Source organism: Tachyglossus aculeatus, chromosome 10 (genome assembly GCF_015852505.1).
Source record: "Tachyglossus aculeatus isolate mTacAcu1 chromosome 10, mTacAcu1.pri, whole genome shotgun sequence".
NCBI lineage: Eukaryota > Metazoa > Chordata > Mammalia > Monotremata > Tachyglossidae > Tachyglossus > Tachyglossus aculeatus.
The window spans coordinates 54,817,161-54,839,981 of record NC_052075.1 but is presented as its reverse complement, the minus strand read 5'-3'; the positions used below and the strand labels follow the sequence as shown (position 1 = coordinate 54,839,981).

The 22,821-nt window shown below is 53.4% G+C and overlaps 1 protein-coding gene across 1 annotated transcript in view; it reads right to left on the bottom strand.

Annotated features, from left to right (window-relative positions):
* Positions 1-3,781: 3,781 nt before the first annotated feature.
* Positions 3,782-22,821, bottom strand: part of POU6F1 (POU class 6 homeobox 1) — a 36,985-nt gene continuing 17,945 nt past the window's right edge. Inside the window, 8 exon segments of the mRNA XM_038752857.1 lie at positions 3,782-5,432; positions 12,623-12,791; positions 15,871-15,982; positions 15,984-16,013; positions 18,436-18,636; positions 20,189-20,317; positions 21,599-21,828; positions 22,187-22,412. Coding sequence (XP_038608785.1) covers positions 5,087-5,432; positions 12,623-12,791; positions 15,871-15,982; positions 15,984-16,013; positions 18,436-18,636; positions 20,189-20,317; positions 21,599-21,828; positions 22,187-22,412 — 1,443 coding nt within the window. The 3' untranslated portion in view covers positions 3,782-5,086.

Below are 22,821 nucleotides of genomic sequence, written 5' to 3'. Positions count from 1 at the left end.
TCCACTGCGCGCCCTGCGGAAGGAGCTGGATTCATTCATTCATTCAATCATTCAATCATTTCCATCCCCCCGTTTAAAGAATGGGTCGGTCCCATTCCCTCCCCCCGTTTAAAGAATGGGTCGGTCCCAGTCCCCCCCTCCCGACATTGGTGAGTGGTTCGGCCCACTGCGCGCCCTGCGGAAGGAGCTGGATTCATTCATTCATTCATTCAATCATTCAATCATTTCCCTCCCCCCGTTTAAAGAATGGGTCGGTCCCATTCCCTCCCCCCGTTTAAAGAATGGGTGGGTCCCATTCCCCCCCCGCTTAAAGAATGGGTCGGTCCCATTCCCCCCCTACCCCGCACCGTCGACGTTTCCCCCCCCGTTTAAAGAATGGGTCGGTCCCATTCCTTCCCCCCCTTTAAAGAATGGGTCGGTCCCATTTCCCCCCCCTTCGACATTGGTGAGTGGTTCGGTCCACTGCGCGCCCTGCGGAAGGAGCTGGATTCATTCATTCATTCATTCAATCATTCAATCATTTCCATCCCCCCGTTTAAAGAATGGGTCGGTCCCATTCCCTCCCCCCGTTTAAAGAATGGGTCGGTCCCAGTCCCCCCCTCCCGACATTGGTGAGTGGTTCGGCCCACTGCGCGCCCTGCGAAAGGAGCTGGATTCATTCATTCATTCATTCATTCAATCATTTCCATTCATACAGTTTCATTCAATCGTATTTATTGAGCGCTCACTGTGTGCAGAGCACTGTACTAAGCGCTTGGGAAGTCCAAGCTGGCAACATCTAGAGACGGTCCCTACCCAACAGCGGGCTCACAGTTTAGAATCATTCAATCGTATTTAATAATAATCATAATGATGGTATTTGTTAAACGCTTACTACTACTACTACTACTAATAATAATAATAATGATGGCATGTATTAAGCGCTTACTATATGCAAAGCACTGTTCTAAGCGCTGGGGAGGCTACAAGGTGATCAGGTTGTCCCACGGGGGACTCACAGTCTTCATCCCCATTTGACAGATGAGGGAACTGAGGCACAGAGAATAATAATAATGATGATGATGGTATTTATTAAGCGCTTACTATGTGCAAAGCACTGTTCTAAGCGTTGGGGAGGCTACAAGGTGATCAGGTGGTCCCACGGGGGGGCTCCCAGTCTTCATCCCCATTTGACAGAGGAGGGAACTGAGGCACCGAGAATAATAATAATAATAATAATAATAATAATGGTATTTGTTAAGCGCTTACTACGTGCAAAGCACTGTTCTAAGCGCTGGGGAGGTTACAAGGTGATCAGGTTGTCCCACGGGGGGCTCACAGTTTAAATTCCCATTTTACAGATGAGGTAACTGAGGCACAGAGAAGTGAAGTGACATAGTAAGCGCTTAACAAATGCCATCATTATTATTATCATTATTTATTCTCTGTGCCTCAGTTGCCTCATCTGTAAAATGGGGATTGACTGTGAGCCCCCAACCTGATTACCTTGTAACCTCCGCAGCGCTTAGAACAGTGCTTGCACATAGTATATATGTATATATGTGCATATGTATATATATTATGTACATGTATACATACTATATATGTATAGTATATATGTATATATGTTTGTACATATTTATTACTCTATTTTACTTGTACATATCTATTCTATTTATTTTATTAATATGTTTGGTTTTGTTCTCTGTCTCCCCCTTCTAGACTGTGAGCCCACTGTTGGGTAGGGACTGTCTCTATATGACGCCAACTTGGACTTCCCAAGCGCTTAGTACATTCATTCATTCATTCATTCATTCAATCGTATTTATTGAGCACTTACTGTGTGCAGAGCATTGTACTAAGCGCTTGGGAAGTACAAGTTGGCAACATATAGACAAGGTCCCTACCCGACAACGGGCTCACAGTCTAGAAGGGGGAGATAGACAGCAAAACAAAACATGTGGACAGGTGTCAAGTCGTCAGAACAAATAGTCCAGTGCTCTGCACACAGTAAGCGCTCAATAAATACGATTGATTGATTGATTGATTGATAGTAAGTGCTTAATAAACGCCATTATTATTATTATTATAGGAAAAGGGAGGGCAGGCCAGGCCAGGCCAGAGAGAGCCAGATACAGTGAGGAGGTCAGGGTTAGGGGAGCAAAGCGTCCCGGTTGGATTGTAGGATTGGAGAAGCAGCGTGGCTCAGTGGAAAGAGCCCGGGCTTTGGAGTCAGAGGTCATGGGTTCAAATCCCGGCTCCGCCAGTTGTCACCTGTGTGACTTTGGGCAAGTCACTTCACTTCTCCGGGCCTCAGTTACCTCATCTGTAAAATGGGGATTAAGACTGTGAGCCCCCCGTGGGACAACCTGATCACCTTGTAACCTCCCCAGCGCTTAGAACGGTGCTTTGCACATAGTAAGCGCTTAATAAATGCATCATTATTAGGAAGTGGGTAAGGTGAGGTAGGAGGGGGCAAGGTGCGAAAAGGTGATTTGCTCCTCCTCACCCCAGGCCTCTAATCAATCAATCAATCATATTTATTGAGCACTTACTGTGTGCAGAGCACTGTACTAAGCGCTTGGGAAGTCCAAGTTGGCAACATATAGAGACGGTGTGGTGACTAAGGCCCAGAGAAGTGAAGTGACTTGCCCAAAGTCACACAGCTGACAAGTGGCGGAGCCGGGATTTGAACCCACGACCTCTGACTATGTGCCAAGCACTGTTCTAAATGCTGAGGTAGATACAAGTGAATCAGGTTGGACACAGTCCCCGGCCCAGACGGGGTCATAACCAGTCATAACCCCCATTTTACAGCTGAGGGAACTGAGGCACAGAGAAGTGAAGCGACTTGCCCAAGGTCACACAACAGACATCTGGCGGAGCGGGGATTAGAACCCAGGACTCCTAGACCCAGGCTCTATCTATAATAATAATAATGATGATGGCATTTATTAAGCGCTCACTATGTGCAAAGAACTGTTCTAAGCGCTGGGGAGGTGACAAGGTGATCAGGTTGTCCCACGGGGGGATCCCAGCCTTAATAATAATAATAATGGCATTTATTAAGCGCTTACTATGTGCAAAGCACTGTTCTAAGCGCTGGGGAGGTGACAAGGTGATCAGGTTGTCCCCCGGGGGGGCTCACAGTCTTCATCCCCATTTTACAGATGAGGGAACTGAGGCCCAGAGAAGTTAAGTCTTTTAGTCTTTTAGAATGTGAGCCCACTGTTGGGTAGGGACAGTCTCTCTATGTTGCCAACTTGTACTTCCCAAGCACTTAGTGCAGTGCTCTGCACACAGTAAGCGCTCAATAAATACAATTGATTGATTGATTAAGTGATTTGCCCAAAGCCACACAGCTGACAATTGGCGGAGCCGGGATTTGAACCCATGACCTCTGACCCCAAAGCCCAGGCTCCTGTCCACTGAGCCACGCCAGATGAGGTAAGTGAGGCCCAGAGAAGTGAAGTGACTTGCCCAAGGTCACACAGCTGACAATCGGCGGAGCCGGGATTTGAACCCATGACCTCTGACCCCAAAGCCCAGGATCCTGTCCACCGAGCCACGCCAGATGAGGTAAGTGAGGCCCAGAGAAGTGAAGTGACTTGCCCAAGGTCACCCAGCTGACAATCGGCGGAGCCGGGATTTGAACCCGTGACCTCTGACTCCAGAGCCCGTTCTCTTTCCACTGAGCCACGCTGCTTCTCTATCTATCCTGGGGGCCGCCCTGCTGTTATTTCCCACGGAGCCGCTCAACGCCACGCAGACGGGTCCCAAGAAAAAAAAGAAAAAAGAAAAAAAAAAAGAAAAAATACTGTTTATTTCACACAACTACATCAAGTGCTTCCCCCCACCCGCACCCCCGGGATCCCAGGACAACACGGAGCTGGGGGGGAAAGAGATGGACTGGGAAACCGATCCCAGGCCTCCTCACAACCTCAAGTCTCCACCCTCGTCCAAGGAGCGGACGAGGGGGTCCAGGAAGCAACGTGGTGGGGTTGGGAGAGGGGGTGACTTCCAGGGACCCTCTTTGGGCCCCCCAATAAACCCCCCTGGACCCTGCCCCCCAACCTCCCGCTCCCGGCGCCCGTCCCAACCCCTCTTCCAGCATCCGGGATATCACCGTAGGTCCCGGCTCACTGTCCGGGCTCCCCAAAGGTCAATTCGGCTTTGACAAATGGAGACTAAATCTCCAACGGGGTCAACTGGTCCCGACGGGCAGATCGGGGCGGAAGGTAAATACGCGAAGGTGCTTCGGGAATGCTGCTCCTTCCTGCATCCCGCTTGTCGATGCTCCCTGGGGCATCTCTTTTTTTTTGGGGGGGGGGAATGGGGGTGTCCATCCCCTCCCCAGGCTGAGCGTGGGGAGGTGTGAATGGCCACTGCCACGCGGCCTGCCCCTTTCCCTTCCGAGCGAGCAGAGGCGTGGAGGGGCAGGGGAAGAGCCCCCCTAAGCCTGGGGGCAAGAGGGGTGGGTGATCCACCAAGGGTGGGCTTCTGCCCCCCATCACCAGCCACGAGCCCCCTTGCGAGGGGAAGGGACCGCCTCGGCCTCCTCCTTGGAAAACCTCTCTTCGGGGGCCTCCGAGTCACTTTGCCGGCTCCGCGGGGGATGCGACTAAACCGGTTGAAACAAATCTGTGGCGGGGGGCCTCACCGTCCCCCTGGGTGGGCACACGCCGCCCATTTGGGCCTGGAACGGGGCAGGCGTGCCTGGGGCCTCAAGCCACGTGCAGCTCCCGCTCCCGCCAACGAGCAGGGAAGGTGGGAAATGGGAAGCAGGGGCGGGGGCCTGCGGCGGTCGTCGATTCGGACGGGATTCGACGGATCCCGGCCCCTCACCCAGGGGTCGGAGGGCGATCTTTCCGAGCGGGGGTCGCTTCGGGAGGCCACCCCGCTCCCCCGGCGTGCGCCGCGGTACGGTCCCCGCTCCGGCGGGTGCGCGCGTCGGGGGGTGGGAGGCCACGTGGGGCCAAAGCGGCCTTCCCGGAGCACTTCCCCCACGTGCCACCGACCCACACGAGGTCCCGGGAGGAGGGGGAGGCTGCCCGAGGCGCAGGAGCGGCAGGAGGCGGAGAGGGCCGGGGCGGGCCGGGCGGGTCCCCTAAGGGATCTGAAAAACGTTGAGCTTGCTGGTGTTCTTGAGCGTCTGGCGGCGGTTGCAGAACCAGACGCGGACGACCTCGCGGTCGTAGTTGAGCTCCTTGGCGATCTCGGTGATCTCCTGGCCCGTGGGCAGCGGGTTCTTCTCGAAGTAGGCGTTGAGCGCCTCGATGGCCTGCGGGGTGAAGGAGGTGCGGCGCTTGCGCTTCTTGGAGGGCTCCCCGCCCACGAACTCCATCAGGTTCTGCTGGCCCTCCTGGTTGCGCAGCTCCGCCTCGTTCAGCCACTTCTCCAGCACCGGCTTCAGCTTCTGAGCGCTCTTCGGGGTGATGTCCAGCTTCTCGAACCTGCCGGGGGGACGGCCCCGGGCCCCGGGGACGAGGACGGGGGGAGAGGCAGGCTCAGGCCGGGGCCGCCTCCCCGCCCCGGGACGCCGGCGGGCTGGGGGGAACCGACGCCCTCCTTCTAATCAATCAATCAATCGTATTTATTGAGCGCTTACTATGTGCAGAGCACTGTACTAAGCGCTTGGGAAGTACAAATTGGCATCACATAGAGACAGTCCCTACCCAACAGTGGGCTCACAGTCTAAAAGGGGGAGACAGAGAACAGAACCAAACATACCAACAAAATAAAATGAGTAGGATAGAAATGTACAAGTAAAATAAATAAATAAATAGAGTAATAAATATGTACAGACATATATACATATATACAGGTGCTGTGGGGAAGGGAAGGAGGTAAGATGGGGGGGATGGAGAGGGGGACGAGGGGGAGAGGAAGGAAGGGGCTCAGTCTGGGAAGGCCTCCTGGAGGAGGTGAGCTCTCAGCAGGGCCTTGAAGGGAGGAAGAGAGCGAGCTTGGCGGATGGGCAGAGGGAGGGAGGGCATTCCGGGCCAGGGGGAGGACGGGGGACGGGGGTCGATGGCGGGACAGGCGAGAGCGAGGTACAGTGAGGAGATTAGTGGTGGAGGAGCGGAGGGTGCGGGCTGGGCTGGAGAAGGACAGAAGGGAGGTGAGGGAGGAGGGGGCGAGGGGATGGATGGACAGCCTGGAAGCCCAGGGGGAGGAGTTTCTGCTTGATGCACAGATTGATCGGTAGCCATTGGAGGTTTTTGAGGAGGGGAGTGATATGCCCAGAGCGTTTCTGGACAAAGATAATCCAGGCAGCAGCATGAAGTATGGATTGAAGTGGAGAGAGACACGAGGATGGGAGATCAGAGAGAAGGCTGGTGAAGTAATCCAGACGGGATAGGATGAGAGCTTGAATGAGCAGGGTAGCAGTTTGGATGGAGAGGAAAGGGCAGATCTTGGCAATGTTCTAATAACAATAATAATAATAATAATAATAATGGCATTTATTAAGCGCTTACTAGGTGCAAAGCACCGTTCTAAGCGCTGGGGAGGTTACAAGGTTGTCCCACGGTGGGCTCAGTGGGCTCACAGTCCCCATTTGACGGATGAGGTCACTGTCTCTATATGCTGCCAACCTGTGCTTCCCAAGCGCTTAGAGAAGCAGCGTGGCTCGGTGGAAAGAGCCCGAGCTTTGGAGTCAGGGGTCATGGGTTCGAATCCCAGCTCCGCCACTTGTCAGCTGGGTGACCTTGGGCGAGTCACTTCACTTCCCTGAGCCTCGGTTCCCTCATCTGCAAAACGGGGATTAAGACTGTGAGCCCCAGGTGGGACAACCTGGTCACCTTGTATCCCCCCCCCCAGCGCTTAGGACGGTGCTTTGCACATAGTAAGCGCTTAATAAATGCTATCATTATTATTAGTAGTAGTAGTAGTAGTACAGTGCTCAGCACACAGTAAGCTCTCAATAAATACAATTGAATGAATGAGGCCCAGAGAAGTGAAGTGACTTGCCCAAAAGTCACACAGCTGACAAGTGGCGGAGGCAGGATTAGAACCCACGACCTCTGACTCCAAAGCCCGGGCTCTTTCCACAGAGCCAGGCTGCTTCTCTAATAATAATTTTGGCATCTGTTAAGCGCCTACTATGTGCAAAGCACCGGTCTAAACGCTGGGGAGGTTACAAGGTGATCAGGTTTTCTCACGGAGGGCTCACAGTTTTAATCCCCATTTTCCAGATGAGGGAACTGAGGCCCAGAGAAGTGAAGTGACCTGCCCAAAAGTCACACAGCTGACAAGTGGCAGAGGCGGGATTAGAACCCACGACCTCTGACTCCAAAGCCCGGGCTCTTTCCACAGAGCCACGCTGCTTCTCTGATAATAATTTTGGCATCTGTTAAGCACTTACTATGCGCAAAGCACCGGTCTAAACGCTGGGGAGGTTACAAGGTGATCAGGTTTTCTCACGGCGGGGGGGGGGGGGGGGGGGGGGGCTCACAGTTTTAATCCCCATTTTCCAGATGAGGGAACTGAGGCCCAGAGAAGTGAAGTGACCTGCCCAAAAGTCACCCAGCTGACAAGTGGCGGAGGCGGGATTAGAACCCACGACCTCTGACTCCAAAGCCCGGGCTCTTTCCACAGAGCCACGCTGCTTCTCTAATAATAATTTTGGCATCTGTTAGGCGCTTACTATGCACAAAGCACTGTTCTAAATGCTGGGGAGGTTACAAGGTGATCAGGTTTCCTCACGGGGTGGGCTCACAGTTTTAATCCCCATTTTCCAGATGAGGGAATTGACGCTCAGAGAAGTGAAGCGACTTGCCCAAAAGTCACCCAGCTGACAAGTGGCGGAGGCGGGATTAGAACCCACGACCTCTGACTCCAAAGCCCGGGCTCTTTCCACAGAGCCACGCTGCTTCTCTAATAATAATTTTGGCATCTGTTAAGCGCTTACTATGTGCAAAGCACTGTTCTAAACGCTGGGGAGGTTACAAGGTGATCAGGTTTTTTCATGGGCGGGGGCTCACAGTTTTAATCCCCATTTTCCAGATGAGGGAACTGAGGCCCAGAGAAGTGAAGTGACCTGCCCAAAAGTCACCCAGCTGACAAGTGGCGGAGGCGGGATTAGAACCCACGACCTCTGACTCCAAAGCCCGGGCTCTTTCCACAGAGCCAGGCTGCTTCTCTAATAATAATTTTGGCATCTGTTAAGCGCTTACTATGTGCAAAGCACCGTTCTAAGCGCTGGGGAGGTTACAAGGTGATCAGGTTTTCTCACGGGGTGGGGGCTCACAGTTTTAATCCCCATTTTCCAGATGAGGGAATTGAGGCTCAGAGAAGTGAAGCGACTTGCCCAAAAGTCACACAGCTGACAAGTGGCGGAGGCGGGATTAGAACCCACGACCTCTGACTCCAAAGCCCGGGCTCTTTCCACAGAGCCACGCTGCTTCTCTAATAATAATTTTGGCATCTGTTAAGCGCTATGTGCAAAGCACCGTTCTAAGCGCTGGGGAGGTTACAAGGTGATCAGGTTTTCTCACGGGGGGCTCACAGTTTTAATCCCCATTTTCCAGATGAGGGAACTGAGGCCCAGAGAAGTGAAGTGGCTTGACCAAAGTCACCCAGCTGCCAGTTCTATTTGCACATATCTATTCTATTTATTTTATTTTGTTAGTATGTTTGGTTCTGTTCTCTGTCTCCCCCTTCTAGACTGTGAGCCCACTGTTGGGTAGGGACCGTCTCTATATGTTGCCGACTTGTACTTCCCAAGCGCTTAGTACAGTGCTCTGCACACAGTAAGCGCTCAATAAATACGATTGATGATGATGACAGTTGGTGGGGCCCAGATTAGAACCTGTGACCTCTGACTCCAAACCCCCGGCTCTTTCCACTGAGCCCCGCTGCTTCTCCTTCTAGCCAGGGCTGCGCTGGGCATGGACGGGAATCACGCAGGGTTTACTTCCAAGACCACCCTGTTGCACAGCTGGGATTCTTCGGATTCCTCCGCCCCTCCGAGAATCCACAAATTGCCCCTCCGTCCTAAAAAGCTAAACTTACCCTGCCCCTTTTTTTAGAAAGTTCGGGTTGCCTGGCCCCCCACCTCCCCGGCAGAAAGCTCAGGTTGCCCCACCCACTATAATAATAATAATAATAATAATAATGGTATCAGTTAAGCACTATGGGCCAAGCACCGTTAATAACAGTAATAATAATAATAATAATGATGGTATTTGTTAAGCGCTTACTACCAATCAATCAATCAATCATATTTATTGAGCGCTTACTGTGTGCAGAGCACTGTACTACGCGCTTGGGAAGTACAAGTTGGCAACATATAGAGACAGTCCCTACCCAACGGTGGGCTCACAGTCTAAAAGGGGGAGACGGAGAACAAAACCAAACATACTAACAAAATAAAATAAATAGAATAGATACGTACAAGTAAAATCAATCAATAAATAGAGTAATAAAGTAATAATAATAGAGTAATAACAGTAATAATAATAATGTATAGTAATAATAATAATAATAATAACAGTAGTAAGCTTGCTGTGGGCAGGGAACATGTCTATCAACTCTGTTGTACTATAATCTCCCCGGCGCTTAATATAGTGTTCTGCACATGGTAAATGTGCAATAAATGCCACTGATGATGATGATATTAGTTGTAGTAGTAATGCAATTGTTATTGAGCACCCACTGGATGCTATACACTGTACTTAGTGCTTGGGGAAAGTACTCCAGATGGGTTCCCTGCCCACTTAGGGTTTACATTCTAACGGGAGACCGGCATATAAATATTTACAGAGTAATCCAAGCAAAAATCCAAGCAAAAAGCGAAGCACTGTTCTAAGCGCTGCAGGGATACAAGGTGATTGGGTTGTCTCACGTGGGGCTGGCAGTCTTCATCCCCATTTTCCGGATGAGGTGACTGAGGCTCAGAGAAGTTAAGTGACTTGCCCAAGGTCACACAGCCGACAAGTGGAGGAGCGGGATTAGAACCCTCGTCCTCTGACTCTCACACTCGTACTCTTTCCAACTGAGCCACGCTGTGTGTGTGTGTGGGGGGGGATACAAGGTGATCAGGTTGTCCCCCCCGTGGGGCTCCCAGTCTTCATCCCCATTTTACAGATGAGGGAACTGAGGCCCGGAGAAGTGAAGTGGCTTGCCCAAGGTCACACAGCAGACAAGTGGAGGTGCGGGATTAGAACCCACGACCTCTGACTCCCAAGCCCGGGCTCTTACCACTGAGCCACGCTGCTGCTCTAGTTTCTCTCAAATCCTCAGGTTGCCCCACCCCTCCAAGCATGTGCGGTTTATCCCGCCCCATTTTAATAATAATAATAACAATAATGATGGCATTTGTAAGCGCCTACTATGTGCAAAGCACTGTTCTAAGCGCTGGGGGGGATACAAGGTGATCAGGTTGTCCCACGGGGGGCTCACAGTTTTAATCCCCATTCTACAGAAGAGGTAACTGAGGCTCAGAGAAGCACTGTTCTAAGCGCTATTGGGGGATACAAGGTAATCAGGTTGTCCCACATGGGGCTCACAGTTTTAATCCCCATTCTACAGAAGAGGGAACTGAGGCTCAGAGAAGTTAAGTGACTTGCCCAAGGTCACACAGCAGACATGTGGTGGAGTCAGGATTCAAACCCATGGCCTCTGACTCCCAAGCCCGGGCTCTTTCCACTGAGCCAAGCTGCTTCTCTTAAAATATATATGGCATGTATTAAGCGCTTACTATGTGCAAAGCACTGTTCTAAGCACTGGGGGAGATACAAAGTGATCAGGTTGTCCCACGGGGGGCTCACAGTCCTCATCCCCATTTTCCAGATGAGGGAACTGAGACCCGGAGAAGTGAAGTGACTTGTCCAAAGTCACACAGCTAAGTGTCAGAGTGTTAGAGAAGTAGCGTGGCTCAGTGGGAAGAGCCGGGACTTTAGAGTCAGAGGTCATGGGTTCAAATCCCGGCTCCGCCAACTATAAGCTGTGTGACTTTGGGCAAGTCACTTCATTCATTCATTCATTCAGTCGCATTTATTGAGCGCTTACTGTGTGCAGAGCACTGGACTAAGCGCTTGGGAAGTCCAAGTTGGCAACATCTAGAGCCGGTCCCTACCCAACAGTGGGCTCACAGTCTAGAAGTGGGAGACAGAGAACAAAACAAAACATATTAACAGAATAAAATGAATAGAATAAATATGTACAGATAAAATAAATAAATAGAGTATTTACTGTGAATCCAGTAATGAATCCAGGGGATTCATTAATTCAGTCGTATTTATTGAGTGCTTACTGTGTGCAGAGCACTGCACTAAGCGCTTTGGAAGTCCAAGTTGGCAACACATAGAGACGGTCCCTACCCAACAGTGGGCTCACAGTCTAGAAGGGGGAGACAGACAACAAAACCAAACATATTAACAGAATGGAATAAATATGTACAAATAAAATAAATCAATAAATAGAGTAATAAATCCGCACAAACATACATACATATATACAGGTGCTGTGGGGAAGGGAAGGAGGTAAGGCAGGGGGGATGGAGGGGGGAGGAGGGGGAGAGGTAGGAGGGGGCTTCACTTCTCTGGGCCTCAGTGACCTCATCTGGAAAATGGGGATGAAGACTGTGAGCCCCCCGGGGGACAACCTGATCACTCTGTAACCTCCCCCGCGCTTAGAACGGTGCTTTGCCTTCCCAGACTGAGCCCCCTCCTTCCTCTCCCCCTCGTCCCCCTCTCCATCCCCCCGTCTTACCTCCTTCTCTTCCCCACAGCACCTGTATATCCGTATATATGTTTGTACAGATTTATTACTCTATTTATTTATTTTACTTGTACATATCTATTCTATTTATTCTATTCTGTTAATATGTTTGGTTTTGTTCTCTGTCTCCCCCTTCTAGACTGTGAGCCCACTGTTGGGTAGGGACCGTCTCTCCATGTTGCCAACTTGGACTTCCCAAGCGCTTAGTCCGGTGCTCTGCACACAGTAAGCGCTCAATAAATACGACTGATTGATTTGCACATAGTAAGCGCTTAATGAATGCCATCATTATTATTATGAAGTCAAACCCATATTATTATTTTTATTACAATATAATATATAATATAATATCATTATATATTATATATTTTACATATCATATTAATATTAATATATAGCATAGAGTATACTACATATAATATATTATAACATATTAATATTGATATACCAATATTGTATAATATAATATGATATAATATATAATATATTGATATAATATAATATATAATAGATAATTATTATTATATTTATTATATTAGTATGGAGTCAAACCCACGACCATCTAGACTGTGAGCCCACTGTTGGGTAGGGACCGTCTCTATATGTTGCCATCTTGGACTTCCCAAGCACTTAGTACAGTGCTCTGCACACAGTAAGCGCTCAATAAATATGATGATTGATTGATTGGTTGATTGACCTCGGACTCATGTTCCGATTGCCCCGCTCCCTTCGGGTCGGAGGTGAGGTCAGAGGTCAGGGCCGGCCTGAGCCTCTCCGTCCCCCAATCCCCCAACCACGGGTCGGTGGGTCGGTGGGCCCACCCCGGCAGACGACCTGCTCCTCTAAGTCATCCTCTTCTTCTTCCTCCTCCTCCTCCTCCTCCTCCTCCTCCTCTCCCTCTCCCGGCCCCGGGATTCACCTGCAGATGGCCGACTGGCTGTAGGCCGGCCCCTCGGTGGCGGTCAGGGCCTGGCCCACCTGCGTCTGCGTGAGGCCGAGGGACAGCCGCCGGATCTTGAAATTCTTGGCAAACTCCCGGATCTCCTCCAGGTTGATCCCGTCCTCGTCGAGACTCGGCGTCTGGGGCTCTGGGGTTGGGGAATTGGGTTGAGGCGGGGAGGACGGGGGGAAATGACCCAGAGGCCCCCTCTACGGCGTGGCCTAGTTTCTTTACTTGTACATATTTATTATATGTACTTTATTCGGTTTATATGTTTTGTTTTGCTGTCCGCCTCCCCCTTCTAGACCAGGAGCCCGCTGTTGGGTAGGGACCGTCTCTAAATGTTGCCAACTTGGACTTCCCAAGCGCTTAGTACAGTGCCCTGCACACAGTAAGTGCTCAATAACTAACTTGTCCTTCCCAAGCGCTTAGTACAGTGCTCTGCACACAGTAAGTGCTCAATAAATATGACTGAATGAATAAATACGATTGAATGAATGAATGAATGAGCGCCCAGGCCTGGGAATCAGAAGGACCCGGTTCTAATCCCGGCTCTGCCCACTGCTTGCTTGGGTGATCTCAACTTCTCTGGGCCTCAGTTTCCTCCACTGTAAAATGAGGGTACCCGGTCCCCTCCTTCTTAGACTGTGAGCCCACTGTTGGGTAGGGACTGTCTCTATATGTTGCCAATTTGTACTTCCCAAGTGCTTAGTACAGTGCTCTGCACATAGTAAGCGCTCAATAAATACGATTGATGATGATGATGAGGAGCCCCTCGCGAGATAAGGACTGAGTCCGACACCTAATTAATTTGTACTCACCCCAGCGCTCGGAACAGTGTTTGACACCTAGTGATGATAATGATGGCATTTGTTAAGCACTTACTACGTGCAGAGCACTGTTCTAAGCACTGGGGTAGCTACCAGGCAATCCGGTTGTCCCACGAGGGGCTCACAGTCTTCGTCCCCATATTCCCGATGAGGTCACTGAGGCACAGAGAAGTCAAGTGACTTGCCCAGAGTCACACGGCTGATTGATGGCAGAGCCGGGATTAGAACCCATGACCTCTGATTCCCAATCCACGCTCTTTCCACTATGCCAATAGTATGAGCTTAACAGATACCATTAAAAGTAAACCCTGCACCCCCCTGCCCAGCGAGGTTTTCTGTTCTGCTGAGGGTGCACTGCGTGGAAGGGGCAGGGACCCCACATTCCTTGAATAGCGGGTCAGGGGTCCAAGGGAGACGGGAAGAGGAGCCGGGGAATGGGAATGTGTGGACGGTAGGGCCCTCCCCTCACCCAACCCCAGGGTCTCGGGAAGCAAGGCCGGCCAGAGTTGAGAAGACTATTGCCCCTTAGGCCTTTGTGGGCCTCATCTTCTCACCCAAACCCCATCCTTCCCATCCCTCGTGGAAGGGGCAGGGACCCCACTTTCCTTGAATAGCAGGTCAGAGGTCCAAGGAGGACGGGAGGAGGAGCCGGGGAGTGGGAATGTGTGGACGGTAGGGCCCCCCCTCACCCAATCCCAGGGTCTCAGGAAGCAAGGCTGGCCAGAGTTGAGAAGACCACTCTTCTCACCCAAACCCCATCCTTCCCATCCCTTGTGGAAGGGGCAGGGACCCCACATTCCTTGAATAGCAGGTCAGAGGTCCAAGGGGGACGGGAGGCGGAGCCGGGGAATGGGAATGTGTGGATGGTAGGGCCCCCCCTCACCCAATCCCAGGATCTCTGGAAGCAAGGCCGGCCAGAGTTGAGAAGACCACTGCCCCTTAGGCCTTTGAGGGCCTCATCTTCTCACCCAAACCCATCCTTCCCATCCCTCATGGAAGGGGCAAGGACCCCACATTCCTTGAATAGCGGGTCAGAGGTCCAAGGAGGACAGGAGGAGGAGCCGGAGAGTGGGAATGTGTGGACAGTAGGGCCCTCCCCTCACCCAATCCCAGGGTCTCTGGAAGCAAGGCTGCCCAGAGTTGAGAAGACAACTGCCCCTTAGGCCTTTGAAGGCCTCATCTTCTCACCCAAACCCCATCCTTCCCATCCCTCGTGGAAGGGGCAGGGACCCCACATTCCTTGAATACTGGGTCAAAGGTCCAAGGAGGACGGGAGGAGGAGCCGGGGAATGGGAATGTGTGGACGGTAGGGCCCTCCCCTCACCCAATCCCAGGATCTCTGGAAGCAAGGCCGGCCAGAGTTGAGAAGACCACTGCCCCTTAGGCCTTTGAGGGCCTCATCTTCTCACCCAAACCCCATCCTTCCCATCCCTCGTGGAAGGGGCAAGGACCCCACTTTCCTTGAATAGCGGGTCAGAGGTCCAAGGAGGACAGGAGGAGGAGCCGGGGAATGGGAATGTGTGGACGGTAAGGCCCTCCCCTCACTCAATCCCAGGGTCTCTGGAAGCAAGGCCGGCCAGAGTTGAGAAGACCGCTGCCCCTTAGGCCTTTGAGGGCCTCATCTTCTCACCCAAACCCCATCCTTCCCATCCCTCGTGGAAGGGGCAGGGACCCCATATTCCTTGAATAGCAGGTCAGAGATCCAAGGAGGATGGGAGGAGAAGCCAGGGAATGGGAATGTGTGAATGGTAGGGCCCCCCCTCACCCAATCCTAGGGTCTCTAGAAGCAAGGCCAGCCAGAGTTGAGAAGACCACTGCCCCTTAGGCCTTTGAGGGCCTCATCTTCTCACCCAAACCCCATCCTTCCCATCCCTCGTGGAAGGGGCAGGGACCCCACATTCCTTGAATAGCGGGTCAGAGGTCCAAGGGGGACGGGAGGAGGAGCCGGGGAGTGGGAATGTGTGGACGGTAGGGCTCTCCCCTCACCCAATCCCAGGATCTCTGGAAGCAAGGCCGGCCAGAGTTGAGAAGACCGCTGCCCCTTAGGCCTTTGAAGGCCTCATCTTCTCACCCAAACCCCATCCTTCCCATCCCTCGTGGAAGGGGCAGGGACCCCACATTCCTTGAATAGCGGGTCAGAGGTCCAAGGGGGACGGGAGGCAGAGCCGGGGAATGGGAATGTGTGGACGGTAGGGCCCTCCCCTCACCCAATCCCAGGGTCTCTGGAAGCAAGGCCGGCCAGAGTTGAGAAGACCGCTGCCCCTTAGGCCTTTGAGGTCCTCATCTTCTCCCATCCTCCCCATCCCCCAAGTCTGTAACCTTGGCATTACTGTCGCCTCATCTCCCTCGCTCAGCCCAGTCGGGGCCGAATCCCGCCAGCCCTCCTCCCCGACTTACTAGACACCAGCTGGCTGACGGTGGGGGTCTCGGAGCAGGTGATGGGGACGGGAGCGGAGGCCGCGGGCTTGAGCCCCGGGGCTGGGCTGCTGACGACCACGGCCGGCTGGGGGGGCGGCGGGCGTCGGCTGGATGGGCTGCACCTTCGGACGGAGGAAAATGGTCCCGAAACGGGCCCCCGCCGACCGGCCCGGGCCGCGGCCGCACCAACCCACAGAGGGCCAAAAGCGCTAGGGCAGAGGGCGGCCATCACCTCCCGGGTCCCCCAATTTCCAGAGTCGATGGCTAGTTCGGGGGTCGGGAGCGGAGCCCCGGGATCGGGACACACGACTCTCCCCCCACCCCTTCAAAGCCTTACTAAAGGCCCCTCTCCTCCCAGAGGCCTTCCAGAAGCAGCGTGGCTCAGTGGAAAGAGCCTGGGCTTTGGAGTCAGAGGTCAGGGGTTCAAATCCCGGCTCCGCCAACTGTCAGCCGGGTGACTTTGGGTGAGTCACTTCACTTCTCTGGGCCTCAGTTCCCTCATCTGACAAATGGGGATGAAGACTGTGAGCCCCACGTGGGACAACCTGATCACCTCAGCGCTTAGAACAGTGCTTTGCACATAGTAAGCGCTTAACAAATACCATCATTATCATTATTATTATTCCCTGACTGTGCCCTCCTTTCCTCTTCTCCCACTCCCTTCTGCGCCACCCTGTCGCCCACTGTTGGGTAGGGACTGTCTCTATATGTTGCCAACTTGTACTCCCCAAGCGCTTAGTACAGTGCTCTGCACACAGTAAGCGCTCAATAAATACGATTGATTGATTGATTGATTGACTTGCTCCCTTCATTCATCCCCCCTCCCAGCCCCACACCACTCGGGTCCAGATCCGTCATTTCTTTATTTCTTATTAACGTCCGTCTCCCCCTCTAGACTCTAAGCTCGTTGTGGACAGGGAATGTGTCTGTTTATTGTCGTACTGTCTTCTCCCAAGTGCTTAGTACAGTGCTCTGCACACAGTAAGCGCTCAATAGATACGACTGAACTTGGCCCGTCTAGGGAGAGCCGGTGGTGGGGGCCGGCCCATCTGTCCCAAATTTGTGACTATTGTGTCTTACTCTCCCGGGGAAAAGAGCGGCGGGAAGCAGCGTGGCCTGGAAACAACGGGCCCGGGAGCCAGAGGATCTGGGTTCTAATCGTGGTCCTGGTTCCGCCACTTGCTTGCCGTGTGACTTTGGGCAAGTCGCTTCGCTTTTATAATAATAATAATAATGATGGTATTAAGCGCTTACTATGTGCAAAGCACCGTTCAAAGCGCTGGGGAGGTTACAAGGTGATCAGGTTGCCCCACGGGGGGCTCACAGTTTTAATCCCCATTTTCCAGATGAGGTCACTGAGGCCCAGAGAAGTGAAGTGACTTGCCCAAAGTCACCCAGCCGGCAGTTGGTGGAGCCGGGATTTGAACCCATGACCTCTGACGCCTGTGCTCTCTCCACGGAGCCACGCGGCTTCTCTGCCTCAGTTCCCCTATTCGCAAAATGGGGATTCAATCCCCGTTCTCGCTCCGGCTGCGAATCCTGTGTGGGGCAAGGACTGTGTCCAGCCTGATTAGCTTATACCCCAGTGCTTAGAAAGGGCGTTTGACACATAGTAAGCGCTTAATAAATATCATTTTTTTTTTAAAAAGTGCTTAATAAATGTCCTGATTGACTGGGGCTGGCGTCATCCCCAAATAACAGAGACAAATGACAGACAGGCATGGTCTCTGGGCCCAGGGGGTGAGGGTTGGGGGATGAGGGGGTGGGTCCTCTGTGTAAAATGGTCCGGCCTGGTCTCTGGGTGATGATGATGATGATGATGATGGCATTTACTAAGCGCTTACTATGTGCAAAGCACTGTTCTAAGCGCTGGGGGGATACAAGGCGATTAGGTTGTCCCACGTGGGGCTCACAGACTTAATCCCCATTTTACAGATGAGGGAACTGAGGCATAGAGAAGTGAAGTGACTTGCCCAAGTCACCCAGCTGACAATTGGCGGAGCCGGGACTGGAACCCGTGACCTCTGACTCCAAAGCCCGGGCTCTTTCCATTTATTTATTTTATTTATCTATTTATTTATTCTATTTATTTATTTATTTATTCTATTTATTTATTCTATTTATTTATCTATTCATTCTATTTATTTATTTATTCTATTTATTTATTTATTTATTTATTTATTTATTTTACTTCTACATTTCTATCCCATTTATTTTATTTTGTTGGTACGTCTGGTTCTGTTCTCCGTCTCCCCCTTTCAGACTGTGAGCCCACCGTTGGGTAGGGACTGTCTCTGTGTGTTGCCAGTCCGTACTTCCCAGGCGCTCAGTCCAGTGCTCTGCACATAGTAAGCGCTCAATAAATACGATCGATCGATTGATTGATTGATTGATTTCCACTGAGCCGCGCTGCCCCTCGGGTGACCGGTGCCGGGCGAATGGGACAGGATGCTGGGTCCGGGCGAGGGGAGAGGCGTCTCCCGGCCCGCCTAGAGTTTGAGGGGCCACACCAGCCATCCCCGGGTGCCCCCCACTCCCGCTCACCTCGCTCTTGACCGGGGGCTCCGGGGTGCTGGGCTTCCGGACGGCGGTGGGCGGGAGGGGGCTGCTGGCCAGGGTGGCGATCACCTGGCCCTGCGCGTTGAGTAGCAGCTGGGGGGTGACCGCCTGCACCTGCAGGTTGGGAGCCGGGGTCGCCGTGGCGATGCTGGCCGAGTTCACCACCCACGGGAGGGTCCCGATCACCTGGGGAAGGGAGGTGGGGGGCTCAGGGCAGGCCGCTTCCCCTGCCTCGATTTCCCGCGGGCGACCCACGGGACGGGCGGCCTGGTCCTCCTCGGGGAATCCGGCCTTCCAGCCGGGCTATATTTCCCGTTCTTTTCCACTGCGGGACGGAACCGAACCCCCCGCTCCACCCCAACCCCGGGACGTCCCACGGGATCATCGTCAATCGTATTTATCGAGCGCTTACTATGTGCAGAGCACTGGACTGAGCGCTTGGGAAGTCCAAATTGGCAACATAGAGAGGCGGTCCCTACCCAACGGTGGGCTCACAGTCTAAAAGGGGGAGACACGGGATCCCACCAGTCCCCCGTCGCCCCTCCCATGGGCCCCCCGGGCGGAGGTAGTGCGGCTCAGCAACGTGGCTCAGTGGAAAGAGCCCGGGCTTTGGAGTCAGAGGTCATGGGTTCAAATCCCGGCTCCGCCAAGTGTCAACTGTGTGACTTTGGGCAAGCCACTCAACGTCTCTGGGCCTCAGTTCCCTCCTCTGTCACAAGGGGATGAAGACTGTGAGCCCCCCGTGGGACAACCTGATCACCTTGTAACCTCCCCAGCGCTCAGAACAGTGCTTTGCACATAGTAAGCGCTTAATAAATGCCATTATTATTATTATTATCATTAGTTTGACCCCGATACCGGCCACGCCAAGTGGCAACTGTGTGACTTTGGGCAGGCCACTTCACTTCTCTGGGCCTCAGTTCCCTCCTCTGTCAAAAGGGGATGAAGACTGTGAGCCCCCAGTGGGACAACCTGATCACCTTGTAACCTCCCCAGCGCTCAGAACACATAGTAAGCGCTTAATAAATGCCATTATTATTATTATTATCATTAGTCTGACCCCGATACCGGCCATGCCAAGTGTCAACTGTGTGACTTTGGGCAGGCCACTTCACTTCTTTGGGCCTCAGTTCCCTCCTCTGTCAAAAGGGGATGAAGACTGTGAGCCCCCAGTGGGACAACCTGATCACCTTGTAACCTCCCCAGCGCTCAGAACACATAGTAAGCGCTTAATAAATGCCATTATTATTATTATTATTATCATTAGTCTGACCCCGATACCGGCCACGCCAAGTGGCAACTGTGTGACTTTGGGCAGGCCACTTCACTTCTCTGGGCCTCAGTTCCCTCCTCTGTCAAAAGGGGATGAAGACTGTGAGCCCCCCGTGGGACAACCTGATCACCTTGTAACCTCCCCAGCGCTCAGAACACATAGTAAGCGCTTAATAAATGCCATTATTATTATTATTATCGTTAGTCTGACCCCGATACCGGCCACGCCAAGTGTCAACTGTGTGACTTTGGGCAGGCCACTTCACTTCTTTGGGCCTCAGTTCCCTCCTCTGTCAAAAGGGGATGAAGCCTGTGAGCCCCCAGTGGGACAACCTGATCACCTTGTAACCTCCCCAGCGCTCAGAACACATAGTAAGCGCTTAATAAATGCCATTATTATTATTAGTATCATTAGTCTGACCCCGATACCGGCCACCGGGTTTGTCTCGCTACGCCGGGCACTTGCCTGGCCCTGCGTGTTGGTGAGGATCTGCCCCGTGATGCCTTGCACGCTGGGGATGGCGTTGGCGATGACTGGCGTGGTGGTCAGCGAGCCCAGGATCTGGGTCTGACCCCCCAGGGAGGCGGCACCGATCTGTGAGGGGAGAGGGAATAAAGCGACGAGGGGAGGGGAAACAGAAGGAGGGCGGGTGAGGAAGACCGAGCCGGCCGGGGGGGGGCCCTCCCTGGGGTCAGGGAGAGTCGCAGGGGGTCTCCAGGGCAGTGACGCATCTTGGGGACCGAGGATAAGACGGGAACGTTGATTAATCACCATCATCAATCGTATTTATTGAGCGCTTACCGTGTGCGGAGCACTGCACTAAGCGCTTAGCACTGTACTAAGCGCTTAATAATAATAATGATGGTATTTGTCCTCCCCCCTCGTCCCCCTCTCCATCCCCCCATCTTACCTCCCTCCCTTCCCCACAGCACCTGTATATATGTATATATGCTTGTGCATATTTTTTTACTCTATTTATTTAATTTATTTGTACATATCTATTCTATTTATTTTATTTTGTCAGTATGTTTGGTTTTGTTCTCTGTCTCCCCCTTTTAGACTGTGAGCCCACTGTTGGGTGGGGACTGTCTCTGTATGTTGCCAATTTGTACTTCCCAAGCGCTTAGTCCAGCGCTCTGCGCATAGTAAGCGCTCAATCAATACGATTGATGATGATGATGATTTGTTAAGCACTTACTATACGCAAAGCACCGTCCTAAGCGCTGGGGGGGATACAAGGTGATCAGGTTGTCCCACGTGGGGCTCAGTCCTCATCCCCATTTTACAGACGAGGGAACTGAGGCACAGAGAGGTTAAGTGACTTGCCCAAAGTCGCCCAGCTGACAATTGGCAGAGCCGGGATTCGAACCCACGTCCTCCGACTCCTAAGCCCGAGCTCTTTCCACTGAGCCACGCTGCTTCTTAATGTCCCCGCCTGACGTGCCAGAGAGGTTAAGCGGCTTGCCCAAAGTCGCCCAGCTGACAATTGGCAGAGCCGGGATTGGAACCCACGTCCTCCGACTCCTAAGCCCGAGCTCTTTCCACTGAGCCACGCTGCTTCCTAATGGCCCCTCCTGACGTGCTGAAGGCCCCATCCCACAGCCCCTCCGGGGCGGGCGGTGATTTCGGTGGCCCGGCAGGCTTCCCGCCAGGACCGCCGTGGCTCACCGTGGGCGGGGAACGCGTCTCCCGACCGTTACCGTCCCAAGGGCTCAGTCCAGTGCTCCGCACGCAGTAAACGCTCGATAAATAGCATCGATCGGTCGATCGACGGATCCCGAGGGTGACGTCCCGTCAAGCCTCTCAGAGCAGATCCCGAGTCCCCCGGGGCGCGGGGAGCGGGCGGCCGGCGGTCGGGAAGGGAAGGCCGCTTACGATTCCCGGGTTGAACGCGAACCCGGCCGGCTGGACGGTGATGTGCGTGGGGACGTCCGCCGGCTTGGGAGCGGCGGGCTGCGGCAGGACGGAGGGCGGCGGGGGCTGGAACAGCGTCTGGGGCTGGGCCGCGGGCCGGGCCTGCACGGCCGGGGAGGCCTGGGGGGCCGCGGGGGCCGGGGCCACGGCCTGCACCGGCCCCGGGAGGGCCGTGTTCAGAATGGCGGCAGCTACGAGGAAGGCAGAGACGGCGACTCTCAAACGTCGAGGGCCTTCCGAGCGGCGACGGCCGGGAGGGCGTCCCTCCGGCCGCGAGCGTGGCCGGCCCGGGCGACCCTTCCTCTAGAAGCCCCCCAAACCCAGGCCGCATCCGGACCCAGAACCGACGGTTGGGCCTAGTACTGGATGTCCACGCCGTCGTCCGGAAGACGCTCAGACGGGGCGGCCGGGCCTTCGAGGACGGCCCGTCGCCCGGGCAGGCCGACGCGCTCTCCGGGGCGGCGGGGAGAGGACGGGGTGGTCTCCCCCGGACTCCGGTCGGGGGGCAACGGGGCTGGGGACCCGGGACGCGGGACGGGGAACCGTTACCTTGCAGCCCGGCTAAAGGCGGTTTGAAAATCCCCGCGGTGGGGGACGCGGCCGTCAGTCCCGGCAGGGCAGCCACGGTTGCGGTGGGGATTGTCCACACGGCCAGCCCCTGCTGATTGGCCACTTGACCTGCAACACTGATGGGGATAAGAAGAGGTTGAGTGACTGCCCCTGCCGGAACCATAACTCCCGTCAGAACCGTGGCTAAGTTTTCCTGAGTCAAGACCTGCAAGAGCAAACGAGATTTCAAAAAAAAAAAAAAAAAAAAAAAAAGAGAAAAAAAGAAAAAGGAAAAAAAAAATCAACGCGACGCCCAGAGGCCCTTCAGTCATTCATTCATTCACTCGATCGTAGTTACTGAGCGCTTACTGGGTGCAGATACTGAGCGCTTGGGAGAGTGTGATGCGACAGCAAACGGACACGTTCCCTGCGCCACAGTGAGCTTACGGTCTGGGGTGGGGGCACCCCTGACCTTTATAATAATAGTGATGGTATCTGTTAAGCGCTTACTATATGTGCCAAGCACTGTTCTAAGCGCTGGGGTAGAGACGGGGTAATCGGGTTGTCCCACTTAATCCCCATTTTGCAGAGCTTACAGTCTGGGGTGGGGGCACCCCTGACCTTTATAATAATAG